We start from the raw sequence: 22,622 nt of genomic DNA on the forward strand, positions 1-22,622 counted from the left end.
ATCCAAAACTGTGGACCGTGTAAGTAAGCCACCGTGGTCTGCGGTCATTCGATGGAGGATGAACAGCAAAACCACACGAATTCTCTGCTGGAGCCCTCTCGTCATGGCCAGAAGACCTCAAACAATGGCATTGGGCTTCTGAACATATCGCTGCCACGCACAAGACTTGAATTTATGTGCGTACGTATGTGCGTACAGGTGCTCTGTTGAATTCACATCGCATCTCCGATTAGCAGGGTTGGCTACATGCGGCGCGAAAGAAGTTCAACATACAAGCATCTTATACCTCTCCACGATGTAAACCTCAAACAATGCCACGTGCGTATTACATTCAAGGACCACTCCCCCTTAATCAGTCTATCTGGATAAACTTGGATTTGTTGCCAGAACCGTCTTAATGTAAATACGCTTAATAATTGCCCGTCATGTTATCTACTCTTTATTAAATTTTTTAAATACACATATAATCAATGTGTCAATATTTTCCACTGTGAAACAAGAAACCGATACACTGTGCGGCGTAAGCAGTGTGCATTTAAGGGGTTTGGCATTTGCGGTAAATTTGAAATTGTTTTACGGTGTTGCTGCACACCCGTTTTTGCGTGGACATAAACATACACAGACATTTGCTCTCAGCTAGAAGAGCCCGATGAGCTGTGAAGCTCTTTGTTCACAGTCATCAAGCCCCACATGAACTCGAACAGAACAACAGCATGACATACAATAAACGACTAACAGCAAGAGCAAAACAATATATATGCGTGATACATTACAGCCGCTATATCATTGTTATATGTGTGCCTAGGTCGCATAACCCCCGCCAGCTACGCGGTGTGGGGGAGGCGCTCATCCAGCAGTGGATTGCCAAAATGGTTGTACACTTTCACATGCAATACATAAATACATTAACGGATTCATTAACGCGCAGCCTGTGGAGTGGTAGAGCAGTGATTAGCGCACTGCCCTATCAATCTCCTGACCCGAGCAGATTTCAATTCCCGGCCATGCCTAACATCAGTGGCGACTGATGTGTGTGCGTACAGGTTTCCCTCGCTGTGTGCAGTGGTGGTAGTAGTAGTAGTAGATGAGTTCCAAAAAAGAGGGGCGCACAAAGCGAAACCGCACGAGGAGACAGTTGCCTGCCGAGTAACCTGTACAGGACACATACAGTACACACAGTACATATACACAGTGCACACACAGTACATACACACAGTACATATACAGTACACACAGTACATATACACAGTGCACACACAGTACACGTAGTACACACACAGTGCATGCACAGTACACACACAGTACACGTAGTGCACACACAGTACATGCACAGTACACACACAGTACATGCACAGTACACACACAGTACACACACAGTACATGCATACAGTACACAAACACAGTACATACACAGTACACACAGTACATATAAAGTGCACACACAGTACACATAGTACATACATAGAGTACACACGCAGTACATACACAGAGTGTGCACACACAATGTTGTCCCACGTCCGACCGCACAGTTTTCGTACTTGAGATGTTGGGTCACGACGATGACAGCCAAAAGAACAGCTCGCGTAAATATTGTACCCGAGTATTCAATGTTACGTTCGGGAATGTAGCAGAGTAATGTATATCTAGAATCCACTTGAATGTGTGTACAGAAATAAAGATTGGGCAAATTCCCAGGTATGCCAGCCACAAAGTATACAGCCCTAGCAGGTGTGTGTGCCTGTGTTACCGTGGGTGCGGGACCATACACACAGAGGGGACAGGCGTCTATGACGTCTCCTGGCCAAACCCCATTTGGCAGAGCCAGGAGACTGAATCCTTACCCTCGGGGTTCCTCGAGAAGCAGCAAAAAGCCACTGCGGATGGCCACGTGGAATGTTCAAACGCTCACTACGGAGGAGAGGCTGCCACTCCTCTGTCGGGAACTGGACCAGTACCGTCTGACCTCCTGTCACAGGTGTTAGCTAATGTGGCCCCTCGTGATAGAGTCATCCTGTTGGGTGACTTTAATGCCCGAGGTAGTCATGATGCTGGCACCTGGTTTGGAGTGATTGAAAGGCACGGGGCCAGATCAGCTCAATAACAACGGTAGGAGGCTGCTAGACTTTTGTGCAGCCCATGGGCTTGTATTTACCAACACGTTGTTCCGACATCAGCGCATCTACACAACATCGTGGATACATGCCAGGTACAAGCAGAAACATCTTCTGGACTATATAGTGATGGAACAGCGGATGCGGGCCCATGTCCTACCATGGAGCTGATCTGCCTACTGACCATCGGCTTGTCATCTGTAAGATGCGCCTGCCATTCTACCACTCCGGTGGTAGGTGTACACCCAGGACCCCGTGCAAACCCATAGCGGCCTGGTCTAAGCTCGCTGATGAAAGTTGCAAGCGAGAATTTCATCATTGCTTGCAGCTGGGATTGGCATCGTCCCCCACTCCTCCTGATGTCGAGGGGAAATGGGTGAGGTATAGGACTGTGGCTCATGCAGCTGCAATGAATGCGTTGGGTACACGGTCCAGACCTCCCCAGAGACCCTGCCTGACAGAGGTGTTCAGGCTGGCTGAGAAAAAGCCACAGGTCCACTCTCTTCGTCTACAGCATCCCACGTCAGAAAATGAGGCGGCTTACCGCAGCCTTCGCTCGGAGGTTCGGAGAGCCGTGAGGCGCTGCAAAGATGGGTGGTGGTCACGGCTTGCTGAGGAGATGGAATCTGCATCACTGAACCGCGATCACAAATCGCTCTTTAATTCAATGAAAAAAACTTGCAACGCCACACCTTTTACCATCGTTAGGGGAAAGAACGGTGATCCAATCTCAGACCCCCAGGAACAGGTTTGCAGATTTGCTGAGCATTTATGTGAGGTCTTGGGGGAGGGTGAAATTCCTCAGCCTGGAAAACATCATGGGGCAATGTAGGGGTGACCCTGCTGAGGCTGCGATGCCTCAAATATTGGAGGAAGTCGTCACCTCTTGTGAGTGGCTGGCTGAGGTGCCATCTGTTGAGGAAGTACTGAAGGTGATCCAGAGTCCAGAACAGGCACCAGGCAGAGATGATCTCCCAAGCTAAATGCTGAGGGAGGGTGGCGTTTTAGTACAGACTGCCCTACATGACATCATAATAACAGTCTGGACCAATGGTTGGGTTCTGCAGGATTGGAGGGATGCCCTGGTGGAAGGGGGACCGCACAAACCGCAACTACAGGGGCATTTCTTTCCTCAGTGGGCCGGGAAAGGTCCTGGCAAGGATTATTCAACATCACCTTGCCATGCACGCTGAGTGTGGTTTCAGGGGTGGTCCTGCAGAAGATGCCATATTTCTGTCTGTCTGCTGCAGCAGAGGTGTAGGGAATTCCAACAAGACCTACACCTCTGCTTTATTGACCTGGTCAAGGCCTATGATACCATCGGTAGGCCTGGGTTCTGGGTTGTTCTTCATACTTTCGGAGTCTCTGTCTCTCGGCTCAGGATCATAAAGAACCTTCATGATGGTGAGCGGGCCCAGTTAAAACTACGTGGCCGGGAGTCGGAGCCATTCCCTGTTCACCTTGGGGTGCGACAGGGATGTCCTCTGGCTCCCACATTATTTAATATCTATTTAGACCATGTAGCTCGTGAAGCCTTCCATGGCTGTACCGGAGGAATTTCCATCTGGTACAGATATAATGGGAGGCTGATAGATGCCCGGGTGCAGTCAAGGGATGGCTCCCTATTGGTCAACCATGTTACGTATGCCAATGATCTGGTAATTGCTGCTCACTCAGAGGAGGAGTTGGAGGTGCTGCTACTGAACCTGGAGCGTGGCACTAAGAGGTGGGGTCTTACCATCATCCCAACCAAAACTAAGCACCTGCCTGGGTATTTTGTACCAACGAACACTCCACCCCCACAACTCCCAATTGGTGTGGCAGTTGTGGTGAGAGTGGAGAGTTTCCCATACCTGGGCAGTGTGCTCATGACCGGCTCCGATTTGGCAGTAGAAGTCTCACCCCAAATCAGTCAAGCAGAATAATATTTTTATCGGTTGCATAACGCTGTGGAAGCTACCTGGTCTGTCACTCAGCATGAAGCTTCAGGTCTTATCGGCTACAGTCATGCCCTCCCTTCTCTACGCTTGTGAAACGTGGACCCCCCTAATGGAACATCTTTGCCGGTTAGAACCATTTGGGCTTACCTGCCTACGATCCATCCTGGGTATAACCAGGCTGGATTGTGTGAGCAGCTCACAAATCCTTGAAAGATCTGGACAAAGTCCCATCGGTGAGCTCCTCCAGCAGGAAAGGCTGCGTAGGCTGGGTCATGTAGCCCAGATGCCCAGCCACCACATGTCTAAACATATTTTGTTTGGCTGGATAGAGGGGGCTAAACGGGTGCGGCATGGGCTAGAAAAGAGATGGAGTGACGTGGTACAATAGGATGCGCAGCTGAGTGGACTTGCTGATGACTTGTACCAGCGGTGTCAAGATCGGCCTCTGTGGAGGGGGCTCATGAAGGACGATGCTGGGCAGTTGGAGGCAGTCGCCCTCCAACAACGGAGGGCAGAAGAGCGACGTTCACAACAAGCGGCACGCTGGGCGGCTAAAGCACAGCAAGTTGGCACAGTAGGGGGCACAGGTGGCGCATCGGCCAGTCATCTCCGTCAGTAGACCCGTGGTATCTGGGTCTGCCCCGTGACCTCTTGCCGGCGGGCGTTCAACACTTCACGTGGCCTCAACGTGCACATAGCCTGGCACAAGCGCGGTGGTGACGTCACCGCCACTTAGTGGAGGTTGTTGTGGGGGCATATGTGTGTGTGTATGTATACCTGTATGTGGGGGAAATGTGAACCGTCCTGGGACTCCCCTAAGGTGACTCGGCCATAAATGATTATCTGGTGCGGTGTGTAAACAACAACATTCGGGAGACAAAGGCGGTCTGGCGTGGTGTTGGCCAGCCACCCCCTTGTGTGCCGTGCCGACCTTAATAGGTTCTCATGAACAGCACTTGCCCCAACAGTCTGTTCAGGCTATATGGGGGACATTTGTCATTATTCCTGTGAATGTGTGCCCGAGTTGTGTGTGCGTGCGTGGTTTTCACGTGGTACAGAAGGATGTGGAGCTGATTGGTCTTACCTGATGGCTAGTAAGTACCAGCCGTGTCAAGATCGGCCTCTGTGGAGGAGGCTTGTGAGAGGGATGCTACTGGGCAGTTGGAGGCCGTGGCTTTCAAACAACAGCGGAGGGTAAGAGGAGCGACGCTCACAACAATGAGCGGTGCGCCGGGTGGAAAAAATGAATCAAGTTGGCATAGTTGAAAGCACGTGGTGCATCTGCCAATCATCTCGGGAAGTCAACCCATGTCACCTGGGTCCGTCCCGCGTTCTCCTGCTTGCGAGCTTTCGACACTGCACATGACCTCAATGTACACCTAGTCTGGCACAAGCGCTTTGGTGACGTCAACACCACTCAGGGGCGAACGGCTGTTGGTGTTATGTTTGTCTCGGTGTGTATATATGTGCCTGTATGTGCCCTGTGTGAGTGTATGCCTCTGAATGCTCTTGCCTATGTTTGGATGTATAAGCCAGTGTGCGTGAATTGCCCCGTGTGCACATGTGTGTGTACCAAGGTGTATGCATATGTGCGTATGTGTTCAAACGTATGCTCCTGGATATACCTGTGGGCGAGTGTGTGCGCGTCTGTGTGCGTTTGGAATGGTATGTGGTAACCAAGGGTGTGTTGGTGAGTGAGAGTTACAGTGGAATGATCTGTACGTGTAAATGAGACATACAGGTGAGAAAGCTGTACAGGTGAGTGTTGTCTGTACATGTGAGCAGGGCCTGAATGTGAGTGACCTGTACAGGTAAGACGGCTGTACAAGTGAGCAGCTTCTGAACATGTACACTGAACTGTACAGGTAATTAGTTGTACAGGAGATACGTTTATCTTGTGAGCGTTACAGGAGATGCGTCTGTACATGTGAGTGACCAATACAGACTATAGCATCTGTACAGGAGTTAAGTCTGTACAGATGAGTGAGATATACACGTGAGAGCAAACACGTCGCGTTTATTTAACCAGGTGTGAACTCAAGAGACAAGGTGAGACTCATTTGCAAGAGTGGTGTGGGTAGCTGTACAGGAGATAGGTCTCTACATGTCGAAAATCTGACAGATGAGCAGGGTCAGCTCAAGTGAGCGGGGCCAGTTCAGGTGAGCGGGGTGGGTGCAGGTGAGCGAGGTCAAGACAGGTGAGAGGGGTGGGTGCAGGTGAGAGGGGTGGGTGCAGGTGAGAGGGGTGGGTGCAGGTGAGAGGGGTGGGTGCAGGTGAGCGCGGTGGGTACAGGTGAGCGCGGTGGGTACAGGTGAGAGGGGTCAGTGTAGGTGAGCGATGTCAGTACAGGTGAGGAGTGGGTGCAGGTGGGCGCGGTGGGTACAGATGAGCAGGGTCAGTACAGATGAGCAGGGTCAGTACAGGTGAGCGGGGTCAGTGCAGGTGAGTGGGGTGGGTGCAGGTGAGCGCGGTGGGTGCAGGTGAGCGGGGTCGGTGAAGGTGAGTGGGGTGGGTTCAGGTGAGCGGGTTGGTAGGGGGGGTCCTGACAGCCGTCCACTGTAAAAAAAGATGCCGACTGTGATCCCTTACTGTACGTTATATAAACAAATAAAGATGGTGACCGAGATACAAAGTGTGGAGGGAGCGGCTGTGTTGGGGGGGGGGGGACAACCGCGACATGTAGTCAGGTACACTCAAGTCACGCAGACACACACATACCCGCACATACGAAGACACAGTTGCAAATTCACACAGACACACACACACCGGCACATACGAAGACACAGTTGCAAATTCACACAGACACACACACACCGGCACATACGAAGGCGCAGTTGCAAATTCACACAGACACACACACACCGGCACATACGAAGACACAGTTGCAAATTCACACAGACACACACACACCGGCACATACGAAGACACAGTTGCAAATTCACACAGACACACACACACCGGCACATACGAAGGCGCAGTTGCAAATTCACACAGACACACACACATAGAGACAAAGATCCCCCGTATAGCCTGTGAACAGACTATTGGGGTAAGCCCTGTTAGCGAGCACCTATGAAGGCCGGCACGGCGCACGAGGGAGCGGGGGTGGCCAGCAGCACCACGCCCGGCCGCCTTTGTCTCCCTAAAGTGGCGATGTTTACACCTCCTGGCCAGGATACCCATTTGGGGCTGAGTCGACCTAGGGCAGGGCCCTGGACCGATTTGGATAATCGAACTCCGGTGGACGGAGTTTTAGCGCAGCGCGCTCACCACGACACTACCGCACCCTAAAGACACACACACACATAAAGACTATACAACAGACTGTTGGGCCATGCTGTTGTCAGCGAGCACCTATGAAGGCCAGCATAGCGCACGAGGGAGTGGGTGGCCAGCACCACACACAAAGCTAAACTCACACACACACAACACACAGGTTCAGGCCACACCACTGTCTGTCTGTGACTCGCTCGCTCTCTGCAGTCGGCTGTGAATTGACCGCCACTGCTACGTGAACCCCTTCCCCTCCATCATCCCACCCGAGCCCTTCACTCTGCAGCAGCAGCAGCAGCAGCAGCCTGAGCTGATGATGATGATGATGGAAAACTCAAACCGCTGCTCAATGACACCGCAAACAGCGCTTACCTGCCCGGAGCAAATACCATTCGCACACACCCAGACCACTATTACACGCACACACACATACACACACACACACACCTAGACCACTAGTACCTATATATATACACACACACACCTAGACCACTAGTACCTATATATACACCTAAACCACTATTACACACACACATACACACACACCCCTAGACCACTTACACACGCATATACACGCCTGTACAGGCTTTTATTTATATATGCACAGACCCATGCCACTCCAGTATTACCTCTACACACCTATATACACATATATACCACCATTCCCTACACACCTATGCCACTTACCTATATACACGTGTGTGTACATACATACATACAGCCCTATACCATCATTACCTATACACACATAACCATGGCATACGTGGGTCATTATACAAAAACCGGTAAGCGTTTTCATAATCGATTACCGTTGTTAATAATCGATTGCCGTCTTCATAATGTATTTCCGCTTTCATAACCGACTATCGTTTTCATAATCGATTAACGATTTTATAACCGATTACCCTTTTAATAATCGATTACCGTTTTCAAAATAATTTGTTTTTGCCCTCGTTTATCAGTGACAATGGTGCAGGCTGCAGTGTCGCAAATCGCCCGGCTCACGCCACTGTTACAACTTGCCGAGCCGGGAGATGGAAGCAAGTCCTGTACTCTAACCATTACACCACGAAGCAAACCGGTAACCGGTTTTTTAAACGGTTTTTTTCCCCCCATGCGATTTTAACAAAACCAAAGGTCCCCCGTATAGCCTGTAACAAGACTGTCGGGGCAAGTGCTTTTGTCTCCCCGATGTTTACGCACCGTACCAGGAAACTAATTTGAGGCCGAGTCGACCTAGGCACGCACACACTTAATATTGCCAAAGATGTCCCTATAGCTTCTATATACTTTTGGGGCAAGTGCTGTTAGCGAACATCTATTTTGGTGGACGCGGCTGATGATAGGGAGGGTGGTGTGTGGACGCCCGGCCGCCTTTGTCTTCCCAATGCTGATATTCTACATACCGGTTCATATAACTGATGACTATAATCGGCACTGATTGGAACGGTGCCCGGTACTCGAACGCACACACCACGTATTAAACTCACAATACCTATAGGCAGTGTCTATATATAGGTCGATGTATACACACGCATACCACACACACAACATACACACACTCATAAACTAAGCACACACAATACTGTGAAGGCTATACAGGGTTCACACAATACACACACACACGCACGCATGTTACGCGACACACAGTCCACAAACATACTATGCACACAGGCAATCACGTACACCTCACCCAACCCACACACGCATTCCACACACTCAGACACCCCTACACAACACAACACTCCACACACATTGCACGCACACTCACAACACACACACACACCACACACACCCTATCCGTACATTACATACGCACAGACACACGAAACACCACACACAAAGACAAAGATCCCCCGTGTAGCTTTAACAGACTGTTGGGGCAAGTGCTGTCAACGAGCACCTACGAAAGCCGGAACGGCACACGAGGAGGTGGCTGGCTAGCACCACGCCCGACCGCCTTTGTCTCCCCAGTGGCGATGTTTACTACACACCGCACTGGGTACTCATTCGAGGCCGAGTCGACCTAGGGGATGCCCAGGATCGGTTCAAATAATCCTCAGTGGTGTTGGCCGTGAGAGGGAATTGAACTCGGGTGGCCGGGTTCACAGCGCGCTAACCGCTACACTACCGCTCCCCACTACAACACACACAGACACACACACTACACGCATACTACTTCGCAATTTACTCGGTACACGTACCCACACTACAAACACTACACCCCATGCGCGTACTCGTAACAAACACACGCACACGACACACACACAACACACTCCCCCACACACAGCAAACATATCTTACTCACCGGGTGTAGGAGTAGTGAGGTAGGGGAGCTTGCCTTCACTTCCCGCTCACGACGCTCGAATTGACCACCGCTTAATTGGTAACCATCCAGGGACGCTCACGCAGTTTCGGTGTAGGGTGGGGGGGGGGACTGGTTTGAGAATTTGTGGAGTTGTGGTCTGGTTGTTTTAGGGTAGTTGGGGAGGGGGTAATCGTGAGACACTCTGACAAAACGCCTTACACATGAAACCCACGACTTTCAGATTCCCTTCCAACTCGTCTTGGGCTCTCACCTCTCTCTCTCTCGCTCTCATCATCACCGCACCCGATCCGCCCATGCCCAAGCCCATCCCACTCCGCCACCGCCGCTCAACAACCATCCCGCCTCCCGTGGTGGTGCGCTGCGTGGGGAGCGGTGGTGTAGTGGCTAGCGCGCTGCGCTGTGAACCCGGCCACCCGAGTTCGATTCCCTCTCACGGCCAATACCACTGAGGATTATTTGAACCGATCCTGGGCATCCCCTAAGTCGACTCGGCATCAAATGAGTACCTAGTGCGGTGTTTAAACATCGCCACGAGGGAGACGAAGGCGGCCGGGCACGGTGTTGGCCACCCACCCGCTCGTGTGCCGTGCCGGCCTTTATAGGTGCTCGCCGACGGCACTTGCCCCAACAGTCTGTTACAGGCTATGCAGGGGATCTTTGTGCGTCGTGAGAGTTATGCGCTGTAGGAACCTACTCCGATTTTTGTGACCCCGGGGTTGTGGAGGAATTAGTGCGAGAACACCGCCCACAGCAGTGATTGAAATCATCAAAATGTGTAAATGACGAGAGAATCCCCATCATCATCATTATAACAGAAAGTTAGTGCAGGCCTGAAAACCACGAGTTTCAAAACGACGTGTGAGCCACGTGTGAAAAAAGTCACTCGGCAACCTTTGTGCATTATGCAACAACAAACGTCTGCAGTTCATTAATAATTCAAATGTGGTCATCTTGTCGTAGGTCACCATCAATATAAACCAAGGCCAATGCGACCGACAAAGCCAACCGTGCTGATGAGTCTTGGCAAAGGACGAAACTGGTCTACATTTTGTCTCCCTCTCGCCGTTGCCATCATTTGATCGTGACCCAGGACGCGAGGACCGAACTGCAAATCCTTCAGGAGCTGCGAATTGTTTTTTGCATATTGCACAAAGTCCGCTGGATCGTTTTAGTACGTCACAAGTCATACGTCACAAGTCATACAATGCCTTGCCAACGGAGGGGCATGATTGTTGGGCCTTCTCTGGGCTACTCCGGTTTCTCTCCCACACGGAATACAAAACACCCGTTATTAACATGGGAATCGATGCCAATTATCCCGCACGGAATGTAGCAGGACCCTCCTCTAAAGACCTTGAGACTCAGAGGCCTGAGTGGATAAATGGCATAAACAACAGGAAAGTAATTATGTTATAATTAAACCACTGAACAATAAAAAAAATCATCCAGCCCTTGTTCAATCGACTTGATCCTGGGTGTTGTTTGACCAAACTTCACGATTGTCAGTGTGGGTTGGTGAAGGGGAGGGAGGCCCAGGACCGATTCCCGCAAATATTCCTCGCCACTGATGTTAGCCGTGACCCCGAACCGAAGCCAGGTCACTGGGTTTATAGCGCAGTGCACTAATCACTCCACCCCGATAATCATAACACCCATTGCCATATTTGGTATATTTGGTAAACATGGCGTTAGAGTATTATATATACAGTATTTTACGAATGCTGCTGCCAGTTATTCACCTGATTATCCTGAATTCAATGAACATATTCACGTATGTATTTTGTGTATTCAGGAATAAACAAATACACTTTTCCCATTTACCAAAACGACTACCACATTTTTCTCTTCTTGGTTCTTTCGGTAAAGTCACGTAGAAGGGAAGTAATAAAATAATAAAAATAAAACATAATAAAACAATTCTCACGACGTTTCGGCCACAACGCAAGCAGCCGTCCTCAGGTGAAAACCAGGTCTGTCGAGGCGACAGCGTCTGAATGAAACAGCACACGTGCTTGGAGCATATATGGAAAGTTGTGCCCCCGTTATTGGACAGGAGGGAACCAGCGGAAATGTTCCATCAGTTCATTAAATTGGTCACACGTGCCCTCTGACGTTCGTATGGATCGACTGCTTGCATTAACTGCTTCTTTTAATACAGTATATTTTACACGCGGAGGCCATTGTAGACCCATTGCTGGATGAGTGCCTTCCTCCGCCTCTGCAACCGTGCGGGTTTGTCAAAGTTATTTGACCATACTTCACCGCGCTGGTCAGTGCGCGTTGCCGTGAAGGCGTTGCGAGCGCAGACGTGGGAGCACGGAAAGCACAGCGTAGCTTTGGGTTGTGCTGCACTGCTCTCTGCTGTCCACCACGAAGCACCGCAGCCACCATCACCTGCCACGCAGGCTGGGGGGGGTCACCTATTCACAAGCACGAACCAGGTCCAAAAGCCCCGCTTCACTTCCGAGAACTGGCGCATTCCAGGTGAGTTTGTCAGAGGGCACATGCCATTATTCATCCAGGTGTAATAAAGGACTCGACCACTGTGTCTGTCTCCGTGTCCTTTATTCGGGTTCGTATACTTTTCCCACACGGCTCTCTTACAGAGACTCTCCGATTGGCAGCCCGAGGCTGCCGTCGCTCCCGTAGCCTCTCTCTGTTCCGTAGCAGTCCCGCTGCTGATCTCCTCGTGCAGCCCCCCCGGCTGCCCTCGCTGCAGCCTCACCGCTGCTCCCCGCTTCTCCGGGGTCGGTCACCGCTGGCCGACGGTGCCGAGCCTTACTCCGTGTGTGTGGCCACGAAAAGCTGACATCCCGGGCAGCGGCCAAATGTCTGGATGCCCAGTTTAACCTGCGCCGGTGGAAGCAAGTCACGGCGTGGACGGGGGGGCCCATCGTCGAAGGAGGTGCCGTGGGTTGGGATCCCAAAAAGGCGGTGTACGTGCCTGATGGGGGGGGGGGGGGGGGGGGCCCGCAGGAGCTGATAGCCGCCTCTGGTCCGTGGTCGGGCCGCAGTGGGCCGGGCCCGCGCCTCACCGGGTCACGAGAGCCTTGTTTTAGGAGGGCCCCGTTACATCGGGATGTTTGGCAAATGCCATTGAACTATTTACAAACTGTTAACTATTATTTTTTTACTTTACCAGGGAAGGAGCAATGCGCTATATATAGCTATTCTCAAAAGCGACCGGGCCACATATGATAGCTCAGCCAAGTGGCTTATGTGGACATTTATAGCAGCCAAATACTCGAAATGCGTGTTTCTATTATGCAGTGCGAAAAACCAGAGGACCCAGAGAAAAATCCACGTGACCACGTGGAGAGATGTCTGTCTCCGTGTGTCTGTGTTTGTGTTTCGTCTCTCTCAAGTGTATTTCTACCTGATGACGACTGCTTGTGTTGCAATAGAAACGTCGTATTCTATTATTTAATTTATTTTCTTTCTACGTGACTTCACCGAAAGAACCAGAGAGTAATTCATGCAGTCACGAAAGCTTCAAATCAAGTTTATACAGCATGCGTCAAGATCGGGTTCCAACTCACGACTTCCTGTATACTAGGCGAGGTAGTTAACGCTTGTTTAAAGTCGCCACGCTGGCGAGACGTTATCTTGTGGTAGAAAACCGGAGAACCTGGAGAAAACCCACCCATACACACGAGGCAGGAACACTCAAAAGATCTACAGGATGGATTCCAGAATCCATCCCCGTACCCGCCATCTGCTGGCCACCTTGCAGATCCAAAGGACCGCTCCTCGCACTCAAGCTCCGACACGGACGCATACATCTCAGCCGTTTATAATTTTTGCGAGACAACCAAAAGCAGCCAAGGCACACAACAGCAAGCATCTGCAGCTCCTGTTAACGCGATGGGGAACACATCCAACGTGGGGGGGGGGGGGGGGGGCCATTACAAACTGAACGTCATAAAATAAAACATAAAAAAATTGCGACGGGCTTACTTCGGGTATCATCCACTCGGCACCACAGCATCAAGTCCGATCACTCAACAGCGAACGCCACAAGGATAAACGTACGTTAATTTTCTGTGAAAAGAACCCACTTGTGCAATTCCACCACTGCGGTGGGTAGCTGTGATTTATGGGACGGCTTTGGAATGATACGAAACGTTCAGCACATTTGGGTGCGGGTTTCCTTTGACTCGAAGGTCACAACAAACTACATTTTCTTTCAGTCTATGACGGAATCTACAAAAACAGGTTCACTACTAAATCACCTCCCTGCAGGTGATCGTTTAGAGCTAACCGTGCTCTGTACGTTTCAGTGCGCATGGGAGAAGGAGTGGCTGCGATTGTTGAAACCGCTCAATGAAGGCACTTGGATCGTTCAACAGAACGTGACGGCCGTACGGCTTCAATGTTACAAAATCAGGACTGACGACAGTTTGCAGCACGAGAGACATTACTTTTAAATCATACAACCGAAGTGGTGAAAACGAGGAAATATCAGATTCCTGAATCGAATTGCTGGGACCCAGAATTGTGTCAACGTGAAATCGCAACAGGGGGTTGCATGGATTCAAACGGTAACTTTATTGTCGCGATTAAATCGCGCCGAATTCTCGCGTGCGCATGAGCGATCGGTTACTTACATCTTGCGCAAATTCTCTTGCAAACGACTTGCAAATTGCATGGAGTGAACGAGAGTCTACGAGATGGAAATCATTTGAAACAATGCAAGTGCGTTGTCAAAAGCGGGACCAAAGATAAATCACGTTTCATCGAATCGCATCAGACAATTCGGATGGCGACGGACGGATTCATTAATAAATATAGTGTCTTGATAAACACATGGAATCTCGTGTACGGGAATTATTTATAATGTACACAAGAAAGGTACACTCCCAAAAATACGCTAATTTTATATCTCAGCTACTGGAGTGAACGAAAGTGTACACACGAGAAGATGCAAACTAAATTGAGAAACAATACATAGGCGGCAAAAAAAACTATTCTTAAGTCGAATCCTGATTGCGGATTTAGACAATCCACAGAATCACTTGCGAGGAGTGAGAGAATGAATCGCGACATGCCCAACGAGATACGCAAGTGGTAAAACACACACACGGAGCAGCAAAAACATTCCGTATAATTCCATATTTTTTCCCTGCGCAGGGGGCTTTGTGTGGACTTTCCGAGGCCTGCGCCGCTGTCCGCTGCGTCTCTTGGAGATGGCCACCAGGCGCGGTCGCACAGGTCGCCAGTCCGCTTGTGGGTCAGCCGAGGTCGAGATCGGGGGCTGGCGCCACGCTCCGGACTGCCACCCCACCGTTGAGATCCGTGCGGGGTTTTTTTTTTTTGACAAGTCAGTTGCCCGCCGAGCCACACCGAGCGGCAGAGGAGGGGACGGTGACGAACGTAATGAGGGGGGGGGGGGGGGAACTCGGAGCTCCTGCGAAGGTTTTCCATTCGGTTTTCGCCTGGAGTGGCGTGGCGCTCACCCACAAATTGAACGTGCGCCTGGAAACCTGAAAAGAATTAAAGTCCCATGCTGGGCAGCAGACTATGTACTCACGCATGCCTGCGCGTGTGTGTGTGTGTACGCATAAGCCTCAAGTGTCATGGAGTGGAGCCGCGGTAATGTGCTACAAACCCAGTGACCCAAGTTCACTTCCTCGCTCATGGGTAACATCAGCGACGCGTGGTATCTGAACCTGTCATGGACATCCCCTCCCCATTAGGTACCTGGTGCTGTGTAAACGGGAGCACTGCGGAGAAAAAAAAGTCGGCTGGAGAACGGTGCCGGCCACACCGTGTTAGCCTTAAATGGTTGCTCGCTATACAACATTTTCTGCCGCAGCCCGAAAATAAAACACGTCACCTTTGTTTTTGTGAGGAGCAATTGAAGTGTGCGCGTGCGTGCATCTCCGCCCGCAGGCCGACGATGCCACAGCCGCCATCCCTGCCCCTCCATCCCTCTCACAGCGCCGTCTGGAAGCTGGTGCCGTTGTCGGTGACGGTGACCCCCGCCGGTATCACGCGCACCTCCCGCGCCGTCGCACCACGCGCCGCATCCTCGTGTGGCGACGAGGGCAGTGACGACGGCGATGACGGCGATGATGGCGATGACGGCGCGCACCGCCGCTTTGCGGACCGCGCGTCGTCGAGCCTCGCGTATTTTTTATTGGCGTCATTGTCGCTGCCGACGTCGTCCATCTCCGTGTCATTGTCGTCGTCGTCCTCTTCGTCGCTGGACGAGGGCAGCGAGAGGTCGTGGCCGTAGGTGCGGAACGCGCTCACGACCCGCAGCTGTGGGGGGGGGGGGGGGGGGGGAGAAACGCGCGCGTCGCTTTCGTAAAGCGACCGGATCGATTGTAGGCACGTGGGCGTCGAGACACCAACCCGCGTTGGAGGGTGCGCGAATGATCACGGTTAAAACTGCGGCGCATGTCAGGGACGGGTGTGACTCGGTCAAAAACGTCAAAGTGCGGCCCCTGCAATTACTCGCTCTCGCACCACTTGAACCGGACCGCACGAGGACCTTACCGATCGACTCGCCGTGGTGAACACATTTACACAGCTGGGGGTAAAGATTGGCAGGGGGAGTGGGAGGACTTGATTAAACGTGCTTCATTGTTTCAACTACTGCGCCACCAGGAGTAGAGACATTGCACCGGTGACCTTTGGATCGCAGCTTTCAAGAGTGACCCCCCCCCCCATCATCCTCATTGTTGGCTGTAGCTCGCCGACGAGTTCAAAGTAATAATTCGGCACTCTCACCGTTACCACTGCCTCTTAATAAAAAAAAAATAATTTCTCAACGGGCTGATGTATTCTAGATTGGGAAAACTAATTTCATTAAAACTGCTTTTTTGTGTTTAGTTTGTTGTCCTTCCCCCCCGCACTTCCAATTAGCACGTTTGGCTATGGATGGTGTGCAAGAAATTCAACATACATCCAAAAAACGCGGGTTACACACGCGGGACGCAGTGCATGCACCTGCAGTATAGAGGACACGCCGCCTTGTTACAAAAGAACCTCGCCAACCCCAGAGCCACTTGAGCATCTCAGAGCCAGTGCTCCGACTTATTTTCACTGTTGTCATCCTTTTCCCACTTAGTTTTATGTTTTATTCCGATTGTGCTCTCTAGGCGTCATGAAGACTCCAAGCGGATCTCTCGCACAGCAGTTGCAGCCTTCCGTGTTCGGAGAACGTCCCCGCGGAATCGGATATCACAGAGCTGCCTCGGAGATCCATTCTTCGACAAATCGGAGGTGCGGGGAAGGAAAAACTAAACATGAAAGGCAGTTCTAAAGAAATGAGTTTTCAGCCTAGATTTAAAAGTGCATAGCTCCAGTGGCTTCCGAATATTGGAAGGAAGAGCGTTCGAGATGGCTGCAGAAGCGCATCTGAAAGCGCGTGATGCATTGATCGTCTTTGTTCAATGGACTAGTCAAAAGCCGCTGCTGCGAGGATGGCTGGAGTTCACATGATGGTTAATGCTCTTTGACGAGATCAGCACTCATTCCACACAAAGTGGCGAGCACTTTGTGTGGAATGAGTGCGACCTCAAAAAGTATTTGTTCGCCAACCAGAAGCCAATGCAGCTCGGCGAGCACTGCACGGACACGGTCGGATCTTGCAGCATCCGTCACGACACCGCGTTGCCGGGAGGGGAGGGGCACAGGTAAAGACAGAGCGTGGTGGGGAGGGGGGAGTGCTGGGGAGGGGTGGAGTGCGGGTCAGCGTCGTCACCTGCGTCTGAATGCGGTTGAAGCCGCGGATCCAGAGCAGCTGTGCCGCGCGCAGCTCAGACGCGTGTCCAGCGCCGTCGTACCCCTCCGACGACTCGGAGCTCTCGTCCCCGGCGTCGGACTCCTCCAACTCGGAGTCATCGAGCGGCCCGAGCTCACCGCGCTTCTCGTCCCCACCGGCGATGCGCTTCTTGCGGCTGAAGCGGTTTATGTTGAAGCTCGCGATCAGCTGTTGGCGACGAGCACGCGCAGGCGAGAAATACACTCATGGGTCACCGTCTGTGAGTCTGCATGTATGTACGTAGAACTTTTCGCACCGTACGTAGCCAAACGTGCTCATCGAGGGTGTGGGGAAGGATAACATAAAGTCGATGGGAGTTAATGGTTTTCTGTGCAAATCTATGGGTGTCTGTGCAAGTTTCGGGTCTTCAGGCAAGTCCGTGGGTCTCTGCGTTAGTAACTACATGAAATACATTTGTGCGAGCCTAAGGGTCTGTTCTCTCCGCGAGAGGCCCAGAAGCCGTTCATATCGCCACTCGCTACTAATGTTAGCCATCGCCAAAAACGCAAATTCCGCGTCAAATATCATCAGGGCAGTGCGCCAACCACTCCACCACCGCTTAAATCAACGCGACAAACAAAAATGTTGACCTAGCGGAGTTGAGTTTTTGGTACTTCTGTTTGCATAATTGTGGACATGGGGTCCCCTGCGGCGGGCGTTACGCTCGCTATCGAACGTGGCCGCGTACCTGTCCTGGGGGCAGCACTCGCACGTGCTTCATCTGCCCCCACGACAGCCCTGGGGGCGGCACTCGCACGTGCTTCACCTGCCCCCACGACAGCCCTGGGGGCGGCACTCGCACGTGCTTCACCTGCCCCCACGACAGCCCTGGGGGCGGCACTCGCACGTGCTTCACCTGCCCCCACGACAGCCCTGGGGACGGCACTCGCACGTGCTTCACCTGCCCCCACGACAGCCCTGGGGGCGGCACTCGCACGCATCTCACCTGCCCCCACGACAGCCCTGGGGGCGGCACTCGCGCGCATCTCACCTGCCCCCACGACAGCCCTAGGTGTAGCACTCGCACGTGCTTCACCTGCCCCCACGACAGCCCTGGGGGCGGCACTCGCACGTGCTTCACCTGCCCCCACGACAGCCCTAGGTGTAGCACTCGCGCGTGCTTCACCTGCCCCCACGACAGCCCTGGGGGCGGCACTCGCACGTGCTTCACCTGCCCCCACGACAGCCCTGGGGGCGGCACTCACACGTGCTTCACCTGCCCCCACGAAAGCCCTGGGGGCGGCACTCGCGCGCACCTCACCTGCCCCCACAGCAGCTCGCCGAGCCCCAGGAAGACGCACCACAGCCACTGCTCGATGGTGAGCGGAGTGCAGCTGAACGGCTGACCTCCGAAATGCACGATAATCACCTGCCACGCGCGCACACCGGCACAACAACAACAAAGACAAGAGAACCGCCTCTGTGTAGCCTGTAAAATGAGACTGTTGGGGCAAGCGCTGCGAGTGAGGCACGTATTTAAGGCCGGCACAGCACAGCACATGAGGGAAGTGGGTGGCCAGCACCACACCTGGCCGCCTTTGTCTACCCAGTGGTGATGTTAAGCCACTTCATCGAGTGATCATTTGTGGCCAGGTAGCTTATGAAAAAGAAGCCAATAGCTCAGCGGGCTTTACCTTGTAAAATAAAAAGAGTTTAGTTTTATGTGTATATATTTTTTTGATCACCTTTTCTATATGTTACACTGCTATAGTTTTTTGTATTGTTTTATGTTGTAACGTTCCGACCCCATGTCCCTACTGGAAATCTGTAAAGGAGATTTACAGCTCATTGGATTCCTTCAGTACAGATATTGATTTTGTTTACAGACCACAGCTGCAACAGGTATTCATGTAAGACAAATTCGACCGAGGGGAGGCCCGTAACCCATTCAGATATGCATCACCGACGTTGGCCGCGACCTGGAATCAAAGCTCGGGTCACTGGATTTGTAGCGCAGTGCACTAACCGCTCCTCACGCATAGACAGACAAAGATCCCCCGTGTAGCCCACACAGGATGTAGGGTCAAGTGCTGTTAACGAGTAGCACCTATGAAGGCCGGCACTGCACACGAGGGGGTGGGTGACCAGCACAACACCCAAATTAGACAGAATCAGAATCTTTATCTATACCAGAGGAATCCTATGAGCTATGAAGCTTTTTTTAACAGAAGTCCAAGTAGGGGCAGGTCAGGAAGCTACAACAACAAAACAAAAATCGATAGGAGTGCAAAGTATAGGAAAGGTGAGCAAGTCACTAAAAAGAAACAAATAAAAATAGTTAAAGTGTATAACAAAAAATTGCCAAAGTCTATCAATTCCTGCAAATTTTTTCAACAATAAATGCAAGCTTGGGCAAGGCAGCAAAACAACAACAAGTCGCTGACCACAGCAAGACAGCGCACATTACAACTGAACTATCGATTCACGGGTAAGGATCAAAGTTACAAATCACATTAGCAAATGTGATTGTATCCAGCACCAATCTTCTGTTTCAGGATATTTTTTGATGGAAGCTTTAGGTTCCACAAGTAGTGACTAATCCCATATTTGCGTTTGCATTTTCCATAAGTATGCTAAATTTCTCTGTTGATATGCAAATTCCTTTGTCAAGGCACCCTTCCTCCCCTAACCCAGCTTAAATATACTCTGCCAAGCTTGGTGGTGTTCATTCAGACGCTGTCTTTCTGACAGACCTGTTCTTCACCTGAGGACGGTTGCTTGCGTTGTGGCTGAAACGTCGTGAGAATTATTTTATTAAGTTTTATTTTTATTATTTTACTATTTCCCTTCTACGTGACTTTACCGAAAGAACCAAGAAGATGAATCCCTGCAGTCACGAAAGCTTTAAATCGAAATTTAAGCTTTAGGTTGTTCCAAAACGTTGCTGCTGCAACGGCAAAGGCTTTGTCACCCATTCCAATTCTTGTTCTTGGGGCACTCAAGAGGCAATTAGATGGACGTCTTAGGTTGGACAATGGAGTTAACGAATTCGCCAAGTATAGCGCGGATTTGTCAATAAGGATTTGATGGATGAACAGGGCCGAATGTAGATTTTGTCTTGCATGAAGTGATGCGAGTTTGAAGTTTAAGTCGAGGTCACAATGGTGGGTCCTGTATAGCAGGGGTCCCCCAACCCCCGTGCCGCGGACCGGTACCGATCCGTGGCCTGTTAGGAACCGGGCCGCACAGCAGGAAGCGAGCGGTGAGTCCGCGCGTGGCCCGCCCCCATTATTTTATTTACCACTTCCGTCCGCACCTCTTTCCCGCACTGCGAACTTGTCTCAGTCACAGTTTTGGTAAGCCCACAAGCTGCTAATCCCAAGCCAAAATGAGTACAAAACAAACGTCGCTGGAGAGCTTCTTTGAAAAGGGGGGAAGACCCAATTATGAACCGCCCCCCCCCCGGTCCGTGAAAAAATTGTCTTCCACGAAACCAGTCCCTGGTGCCAAAAAGGTTGGGGACCGTTGCTGTATAGTACATCCAGTGCAAATTTGAAGAGCAGAATGATAAAGTGGGTTTAGTCTGTGTGGGGTTTCATTAGTAGCTGATCCGCAAGCAGCATCACAGTCGTCAAACAGTGCTAGAATGATAGCTTCAACAATTTTCAGGCACGATCAAAACGGGAAAAGAACGTTCGTTTCTGTATAAAAACCCTACGTTTGATTTTCTTTGAGATGTAAATCAATGCACGGACACGGTAATAACCATCTACTTTTTCAGCCCTTTGCTCAATCGCATCGTATTTCCCCCCCCAGGCACTTAAAACAACCAATTCAGGAAACACGTGAACTCGAATCTATTACAGCCATGGCAGTGCCGTTTGTTGCTGACAACTTGATGTTCTGGGATATTGGGCCTGTGCTTAAATTATTATTTTGTATGCATAGTGTCCATATAAGTCTATGGATCTCGATGTAAGTTAATGGACTTATTTGCGAGTCACCTTTGACTGGGCTGAGACCATCAACACTCTCAATACACCTAATAAACCCAATTTAATCAGAGGCCACGGAATCTAATTTAAACCCAGCCCCTTGCCAATACTGGCTCAGTTCCCGTACTCTGTACAAGTCATTGATTCCCCACGTGAGTCTACGGTTCCCCACGCGGGTATAATGGTTCTTTCGGTGGTACCCGCTCTGGGGCCCACCTCTGTTTTTGGTGCCTTGAGGAAGAGCACTGCATTGGAAACGCGATATAAAAACCACGATTTAGGATGATGACCTATTGGGGTGGGGGTGGGGGGGTCAGATCAAACTGGGCAGCCGCAGACTACAGCGATGGACGGGCCAGTGACGAGGCGAGCGAAAGCGATGTTGCACCTGCGTGGCGGCGGTGCCGACGACGATGACGATGAAGGCGGGGTTGCGGTGGATCCCCGCGAACACGTTCCTCTCGCCGTGCACCTTGCGCGCGTTGATCTCGTTGAAGATCTGCATCATGACGAACGCGTTGAACAAGATGGTGTAGTGCTGCGTGGGCGCCGAGTGCAGGAGCGCGCTGCGACCGCTGTCGATGTCGAACAGGAGCTCGCCTGCAGAGGGACAGGCGGGACAAAACGGACGGACAGTTAAAACGACAACTGGGTTCAACAGACAGAGAACCGATTGGACAGATGGGAGGGACAGACACGAGATCGACAGACACATGTTAAACAAATACTCTTTTGTCTTTTTACTCCGAGAGTCATATTTGGTGTCGTGCTAGGAGCCGAGCAATCCATTGTCATCTCTTGCAGCTCTGTGATATCCACAGAGCTGAGTCCGAGAGCCCTTTGAAAAGTGACTCTGGTCCACACAATAGGGGGCAGCGCGTGTCAACCCACCATGCTACACCAAGTAAAAAAAAACCACGCTGCATTAAACATTTGGCTGCATTAAATTTACACATTATGATGAGCCACTTCGTAGGGCTATTATTTGTGGGCAGGTCGCGTCTGAAAAAGAAGCTAAACGTTCAGTGGGCTTTACCTGGTTCGATAAAAAAAAGCTTAGTTTCATTTGTATATTTATTTTAAGTTATTTTCTCAACTTTCCTATACTTTGCACCTTTATCATGTTTTGTATTGTTCGTTGTTGTAATGTTCTGACCAACCCTTCAGGAAATCTTTGAAAAAGAGCATTATAGCTCATCGGATTCCTCAAGTAGAAGTAAATATTGCGATTCTGAGGTCACAGCCCCTGCTCATGAGAATTA

The 22,622-nt window shown here is 51.1% G+C and overlaps 2 protein-coding genes across 4 annotated transcripts in view; both read right to left on the reverse strand.

Moving 5' to 3' along the window:
• Positions 1-9,921, reverse strand: part of LOC133342687 (laminin subunit beta-2-like) — a 68,336-nt gene extending 58,415 nt beyond the window's left edge. Inside the window, 1 exon segment of the mRNA XM_061552010.1 lies at positions 9,634-9,921. The gene's annotated coding sequence lies outside the window, so the exon portion shown is untranslated.
• A 3,229-nt stretch (positions 9,922-13,150) lies between these two features.
• The window catches only part of LOC133342688 (plasma membrane calcium-transporting ATPase 2-like), a 41,766-nt gene continuing 32,294 nt past the window's right edge, over positions 13,151-22,622 (reverse strand). For all 3 annotated transcript variants that reach the window (XM_061552013.1, XM_061552011.1, XM_061552012.1), the window contains 4 exons: positions 21,749-21,960; positions 18,687-18,794; positions 17,366-17,593; positions 13,151-15,918 (listed from right to left, as the gene is read on the reverse strand). In XM_061552013.1, the coding sequence (XP_061407997.1) occupies positions 15,589-15,918; positions 17,366-17,593; positions 18,687-18,794; positions 21,749-21,960 (878 nt within the window). In that variant the 3' untranslated portion in view covers positions 13,151-15,588. The remainder of the gene's footprint in view (positions 15,919-17,365; positions 17,594-18,686; positions 18,795-21,748; positions 21,961-22,622) is intronic.

This window comes from Lethenteron reissneri, chromosome 15 (assembly GCF_015708825.2).
Source record: "Lethenteron reissneri isolate LAM-NWPU_2019-01 chromosome 15, ASM1570882v1, whole genome shotgun sequence".
NCBI classification, from domain to species: Eukaryota; Metazoa; Chordata; class Hyperoartia; order Petromyzontiformes; family Petromyzontidae; genus Lethenteron; species Lethenteron reissneri.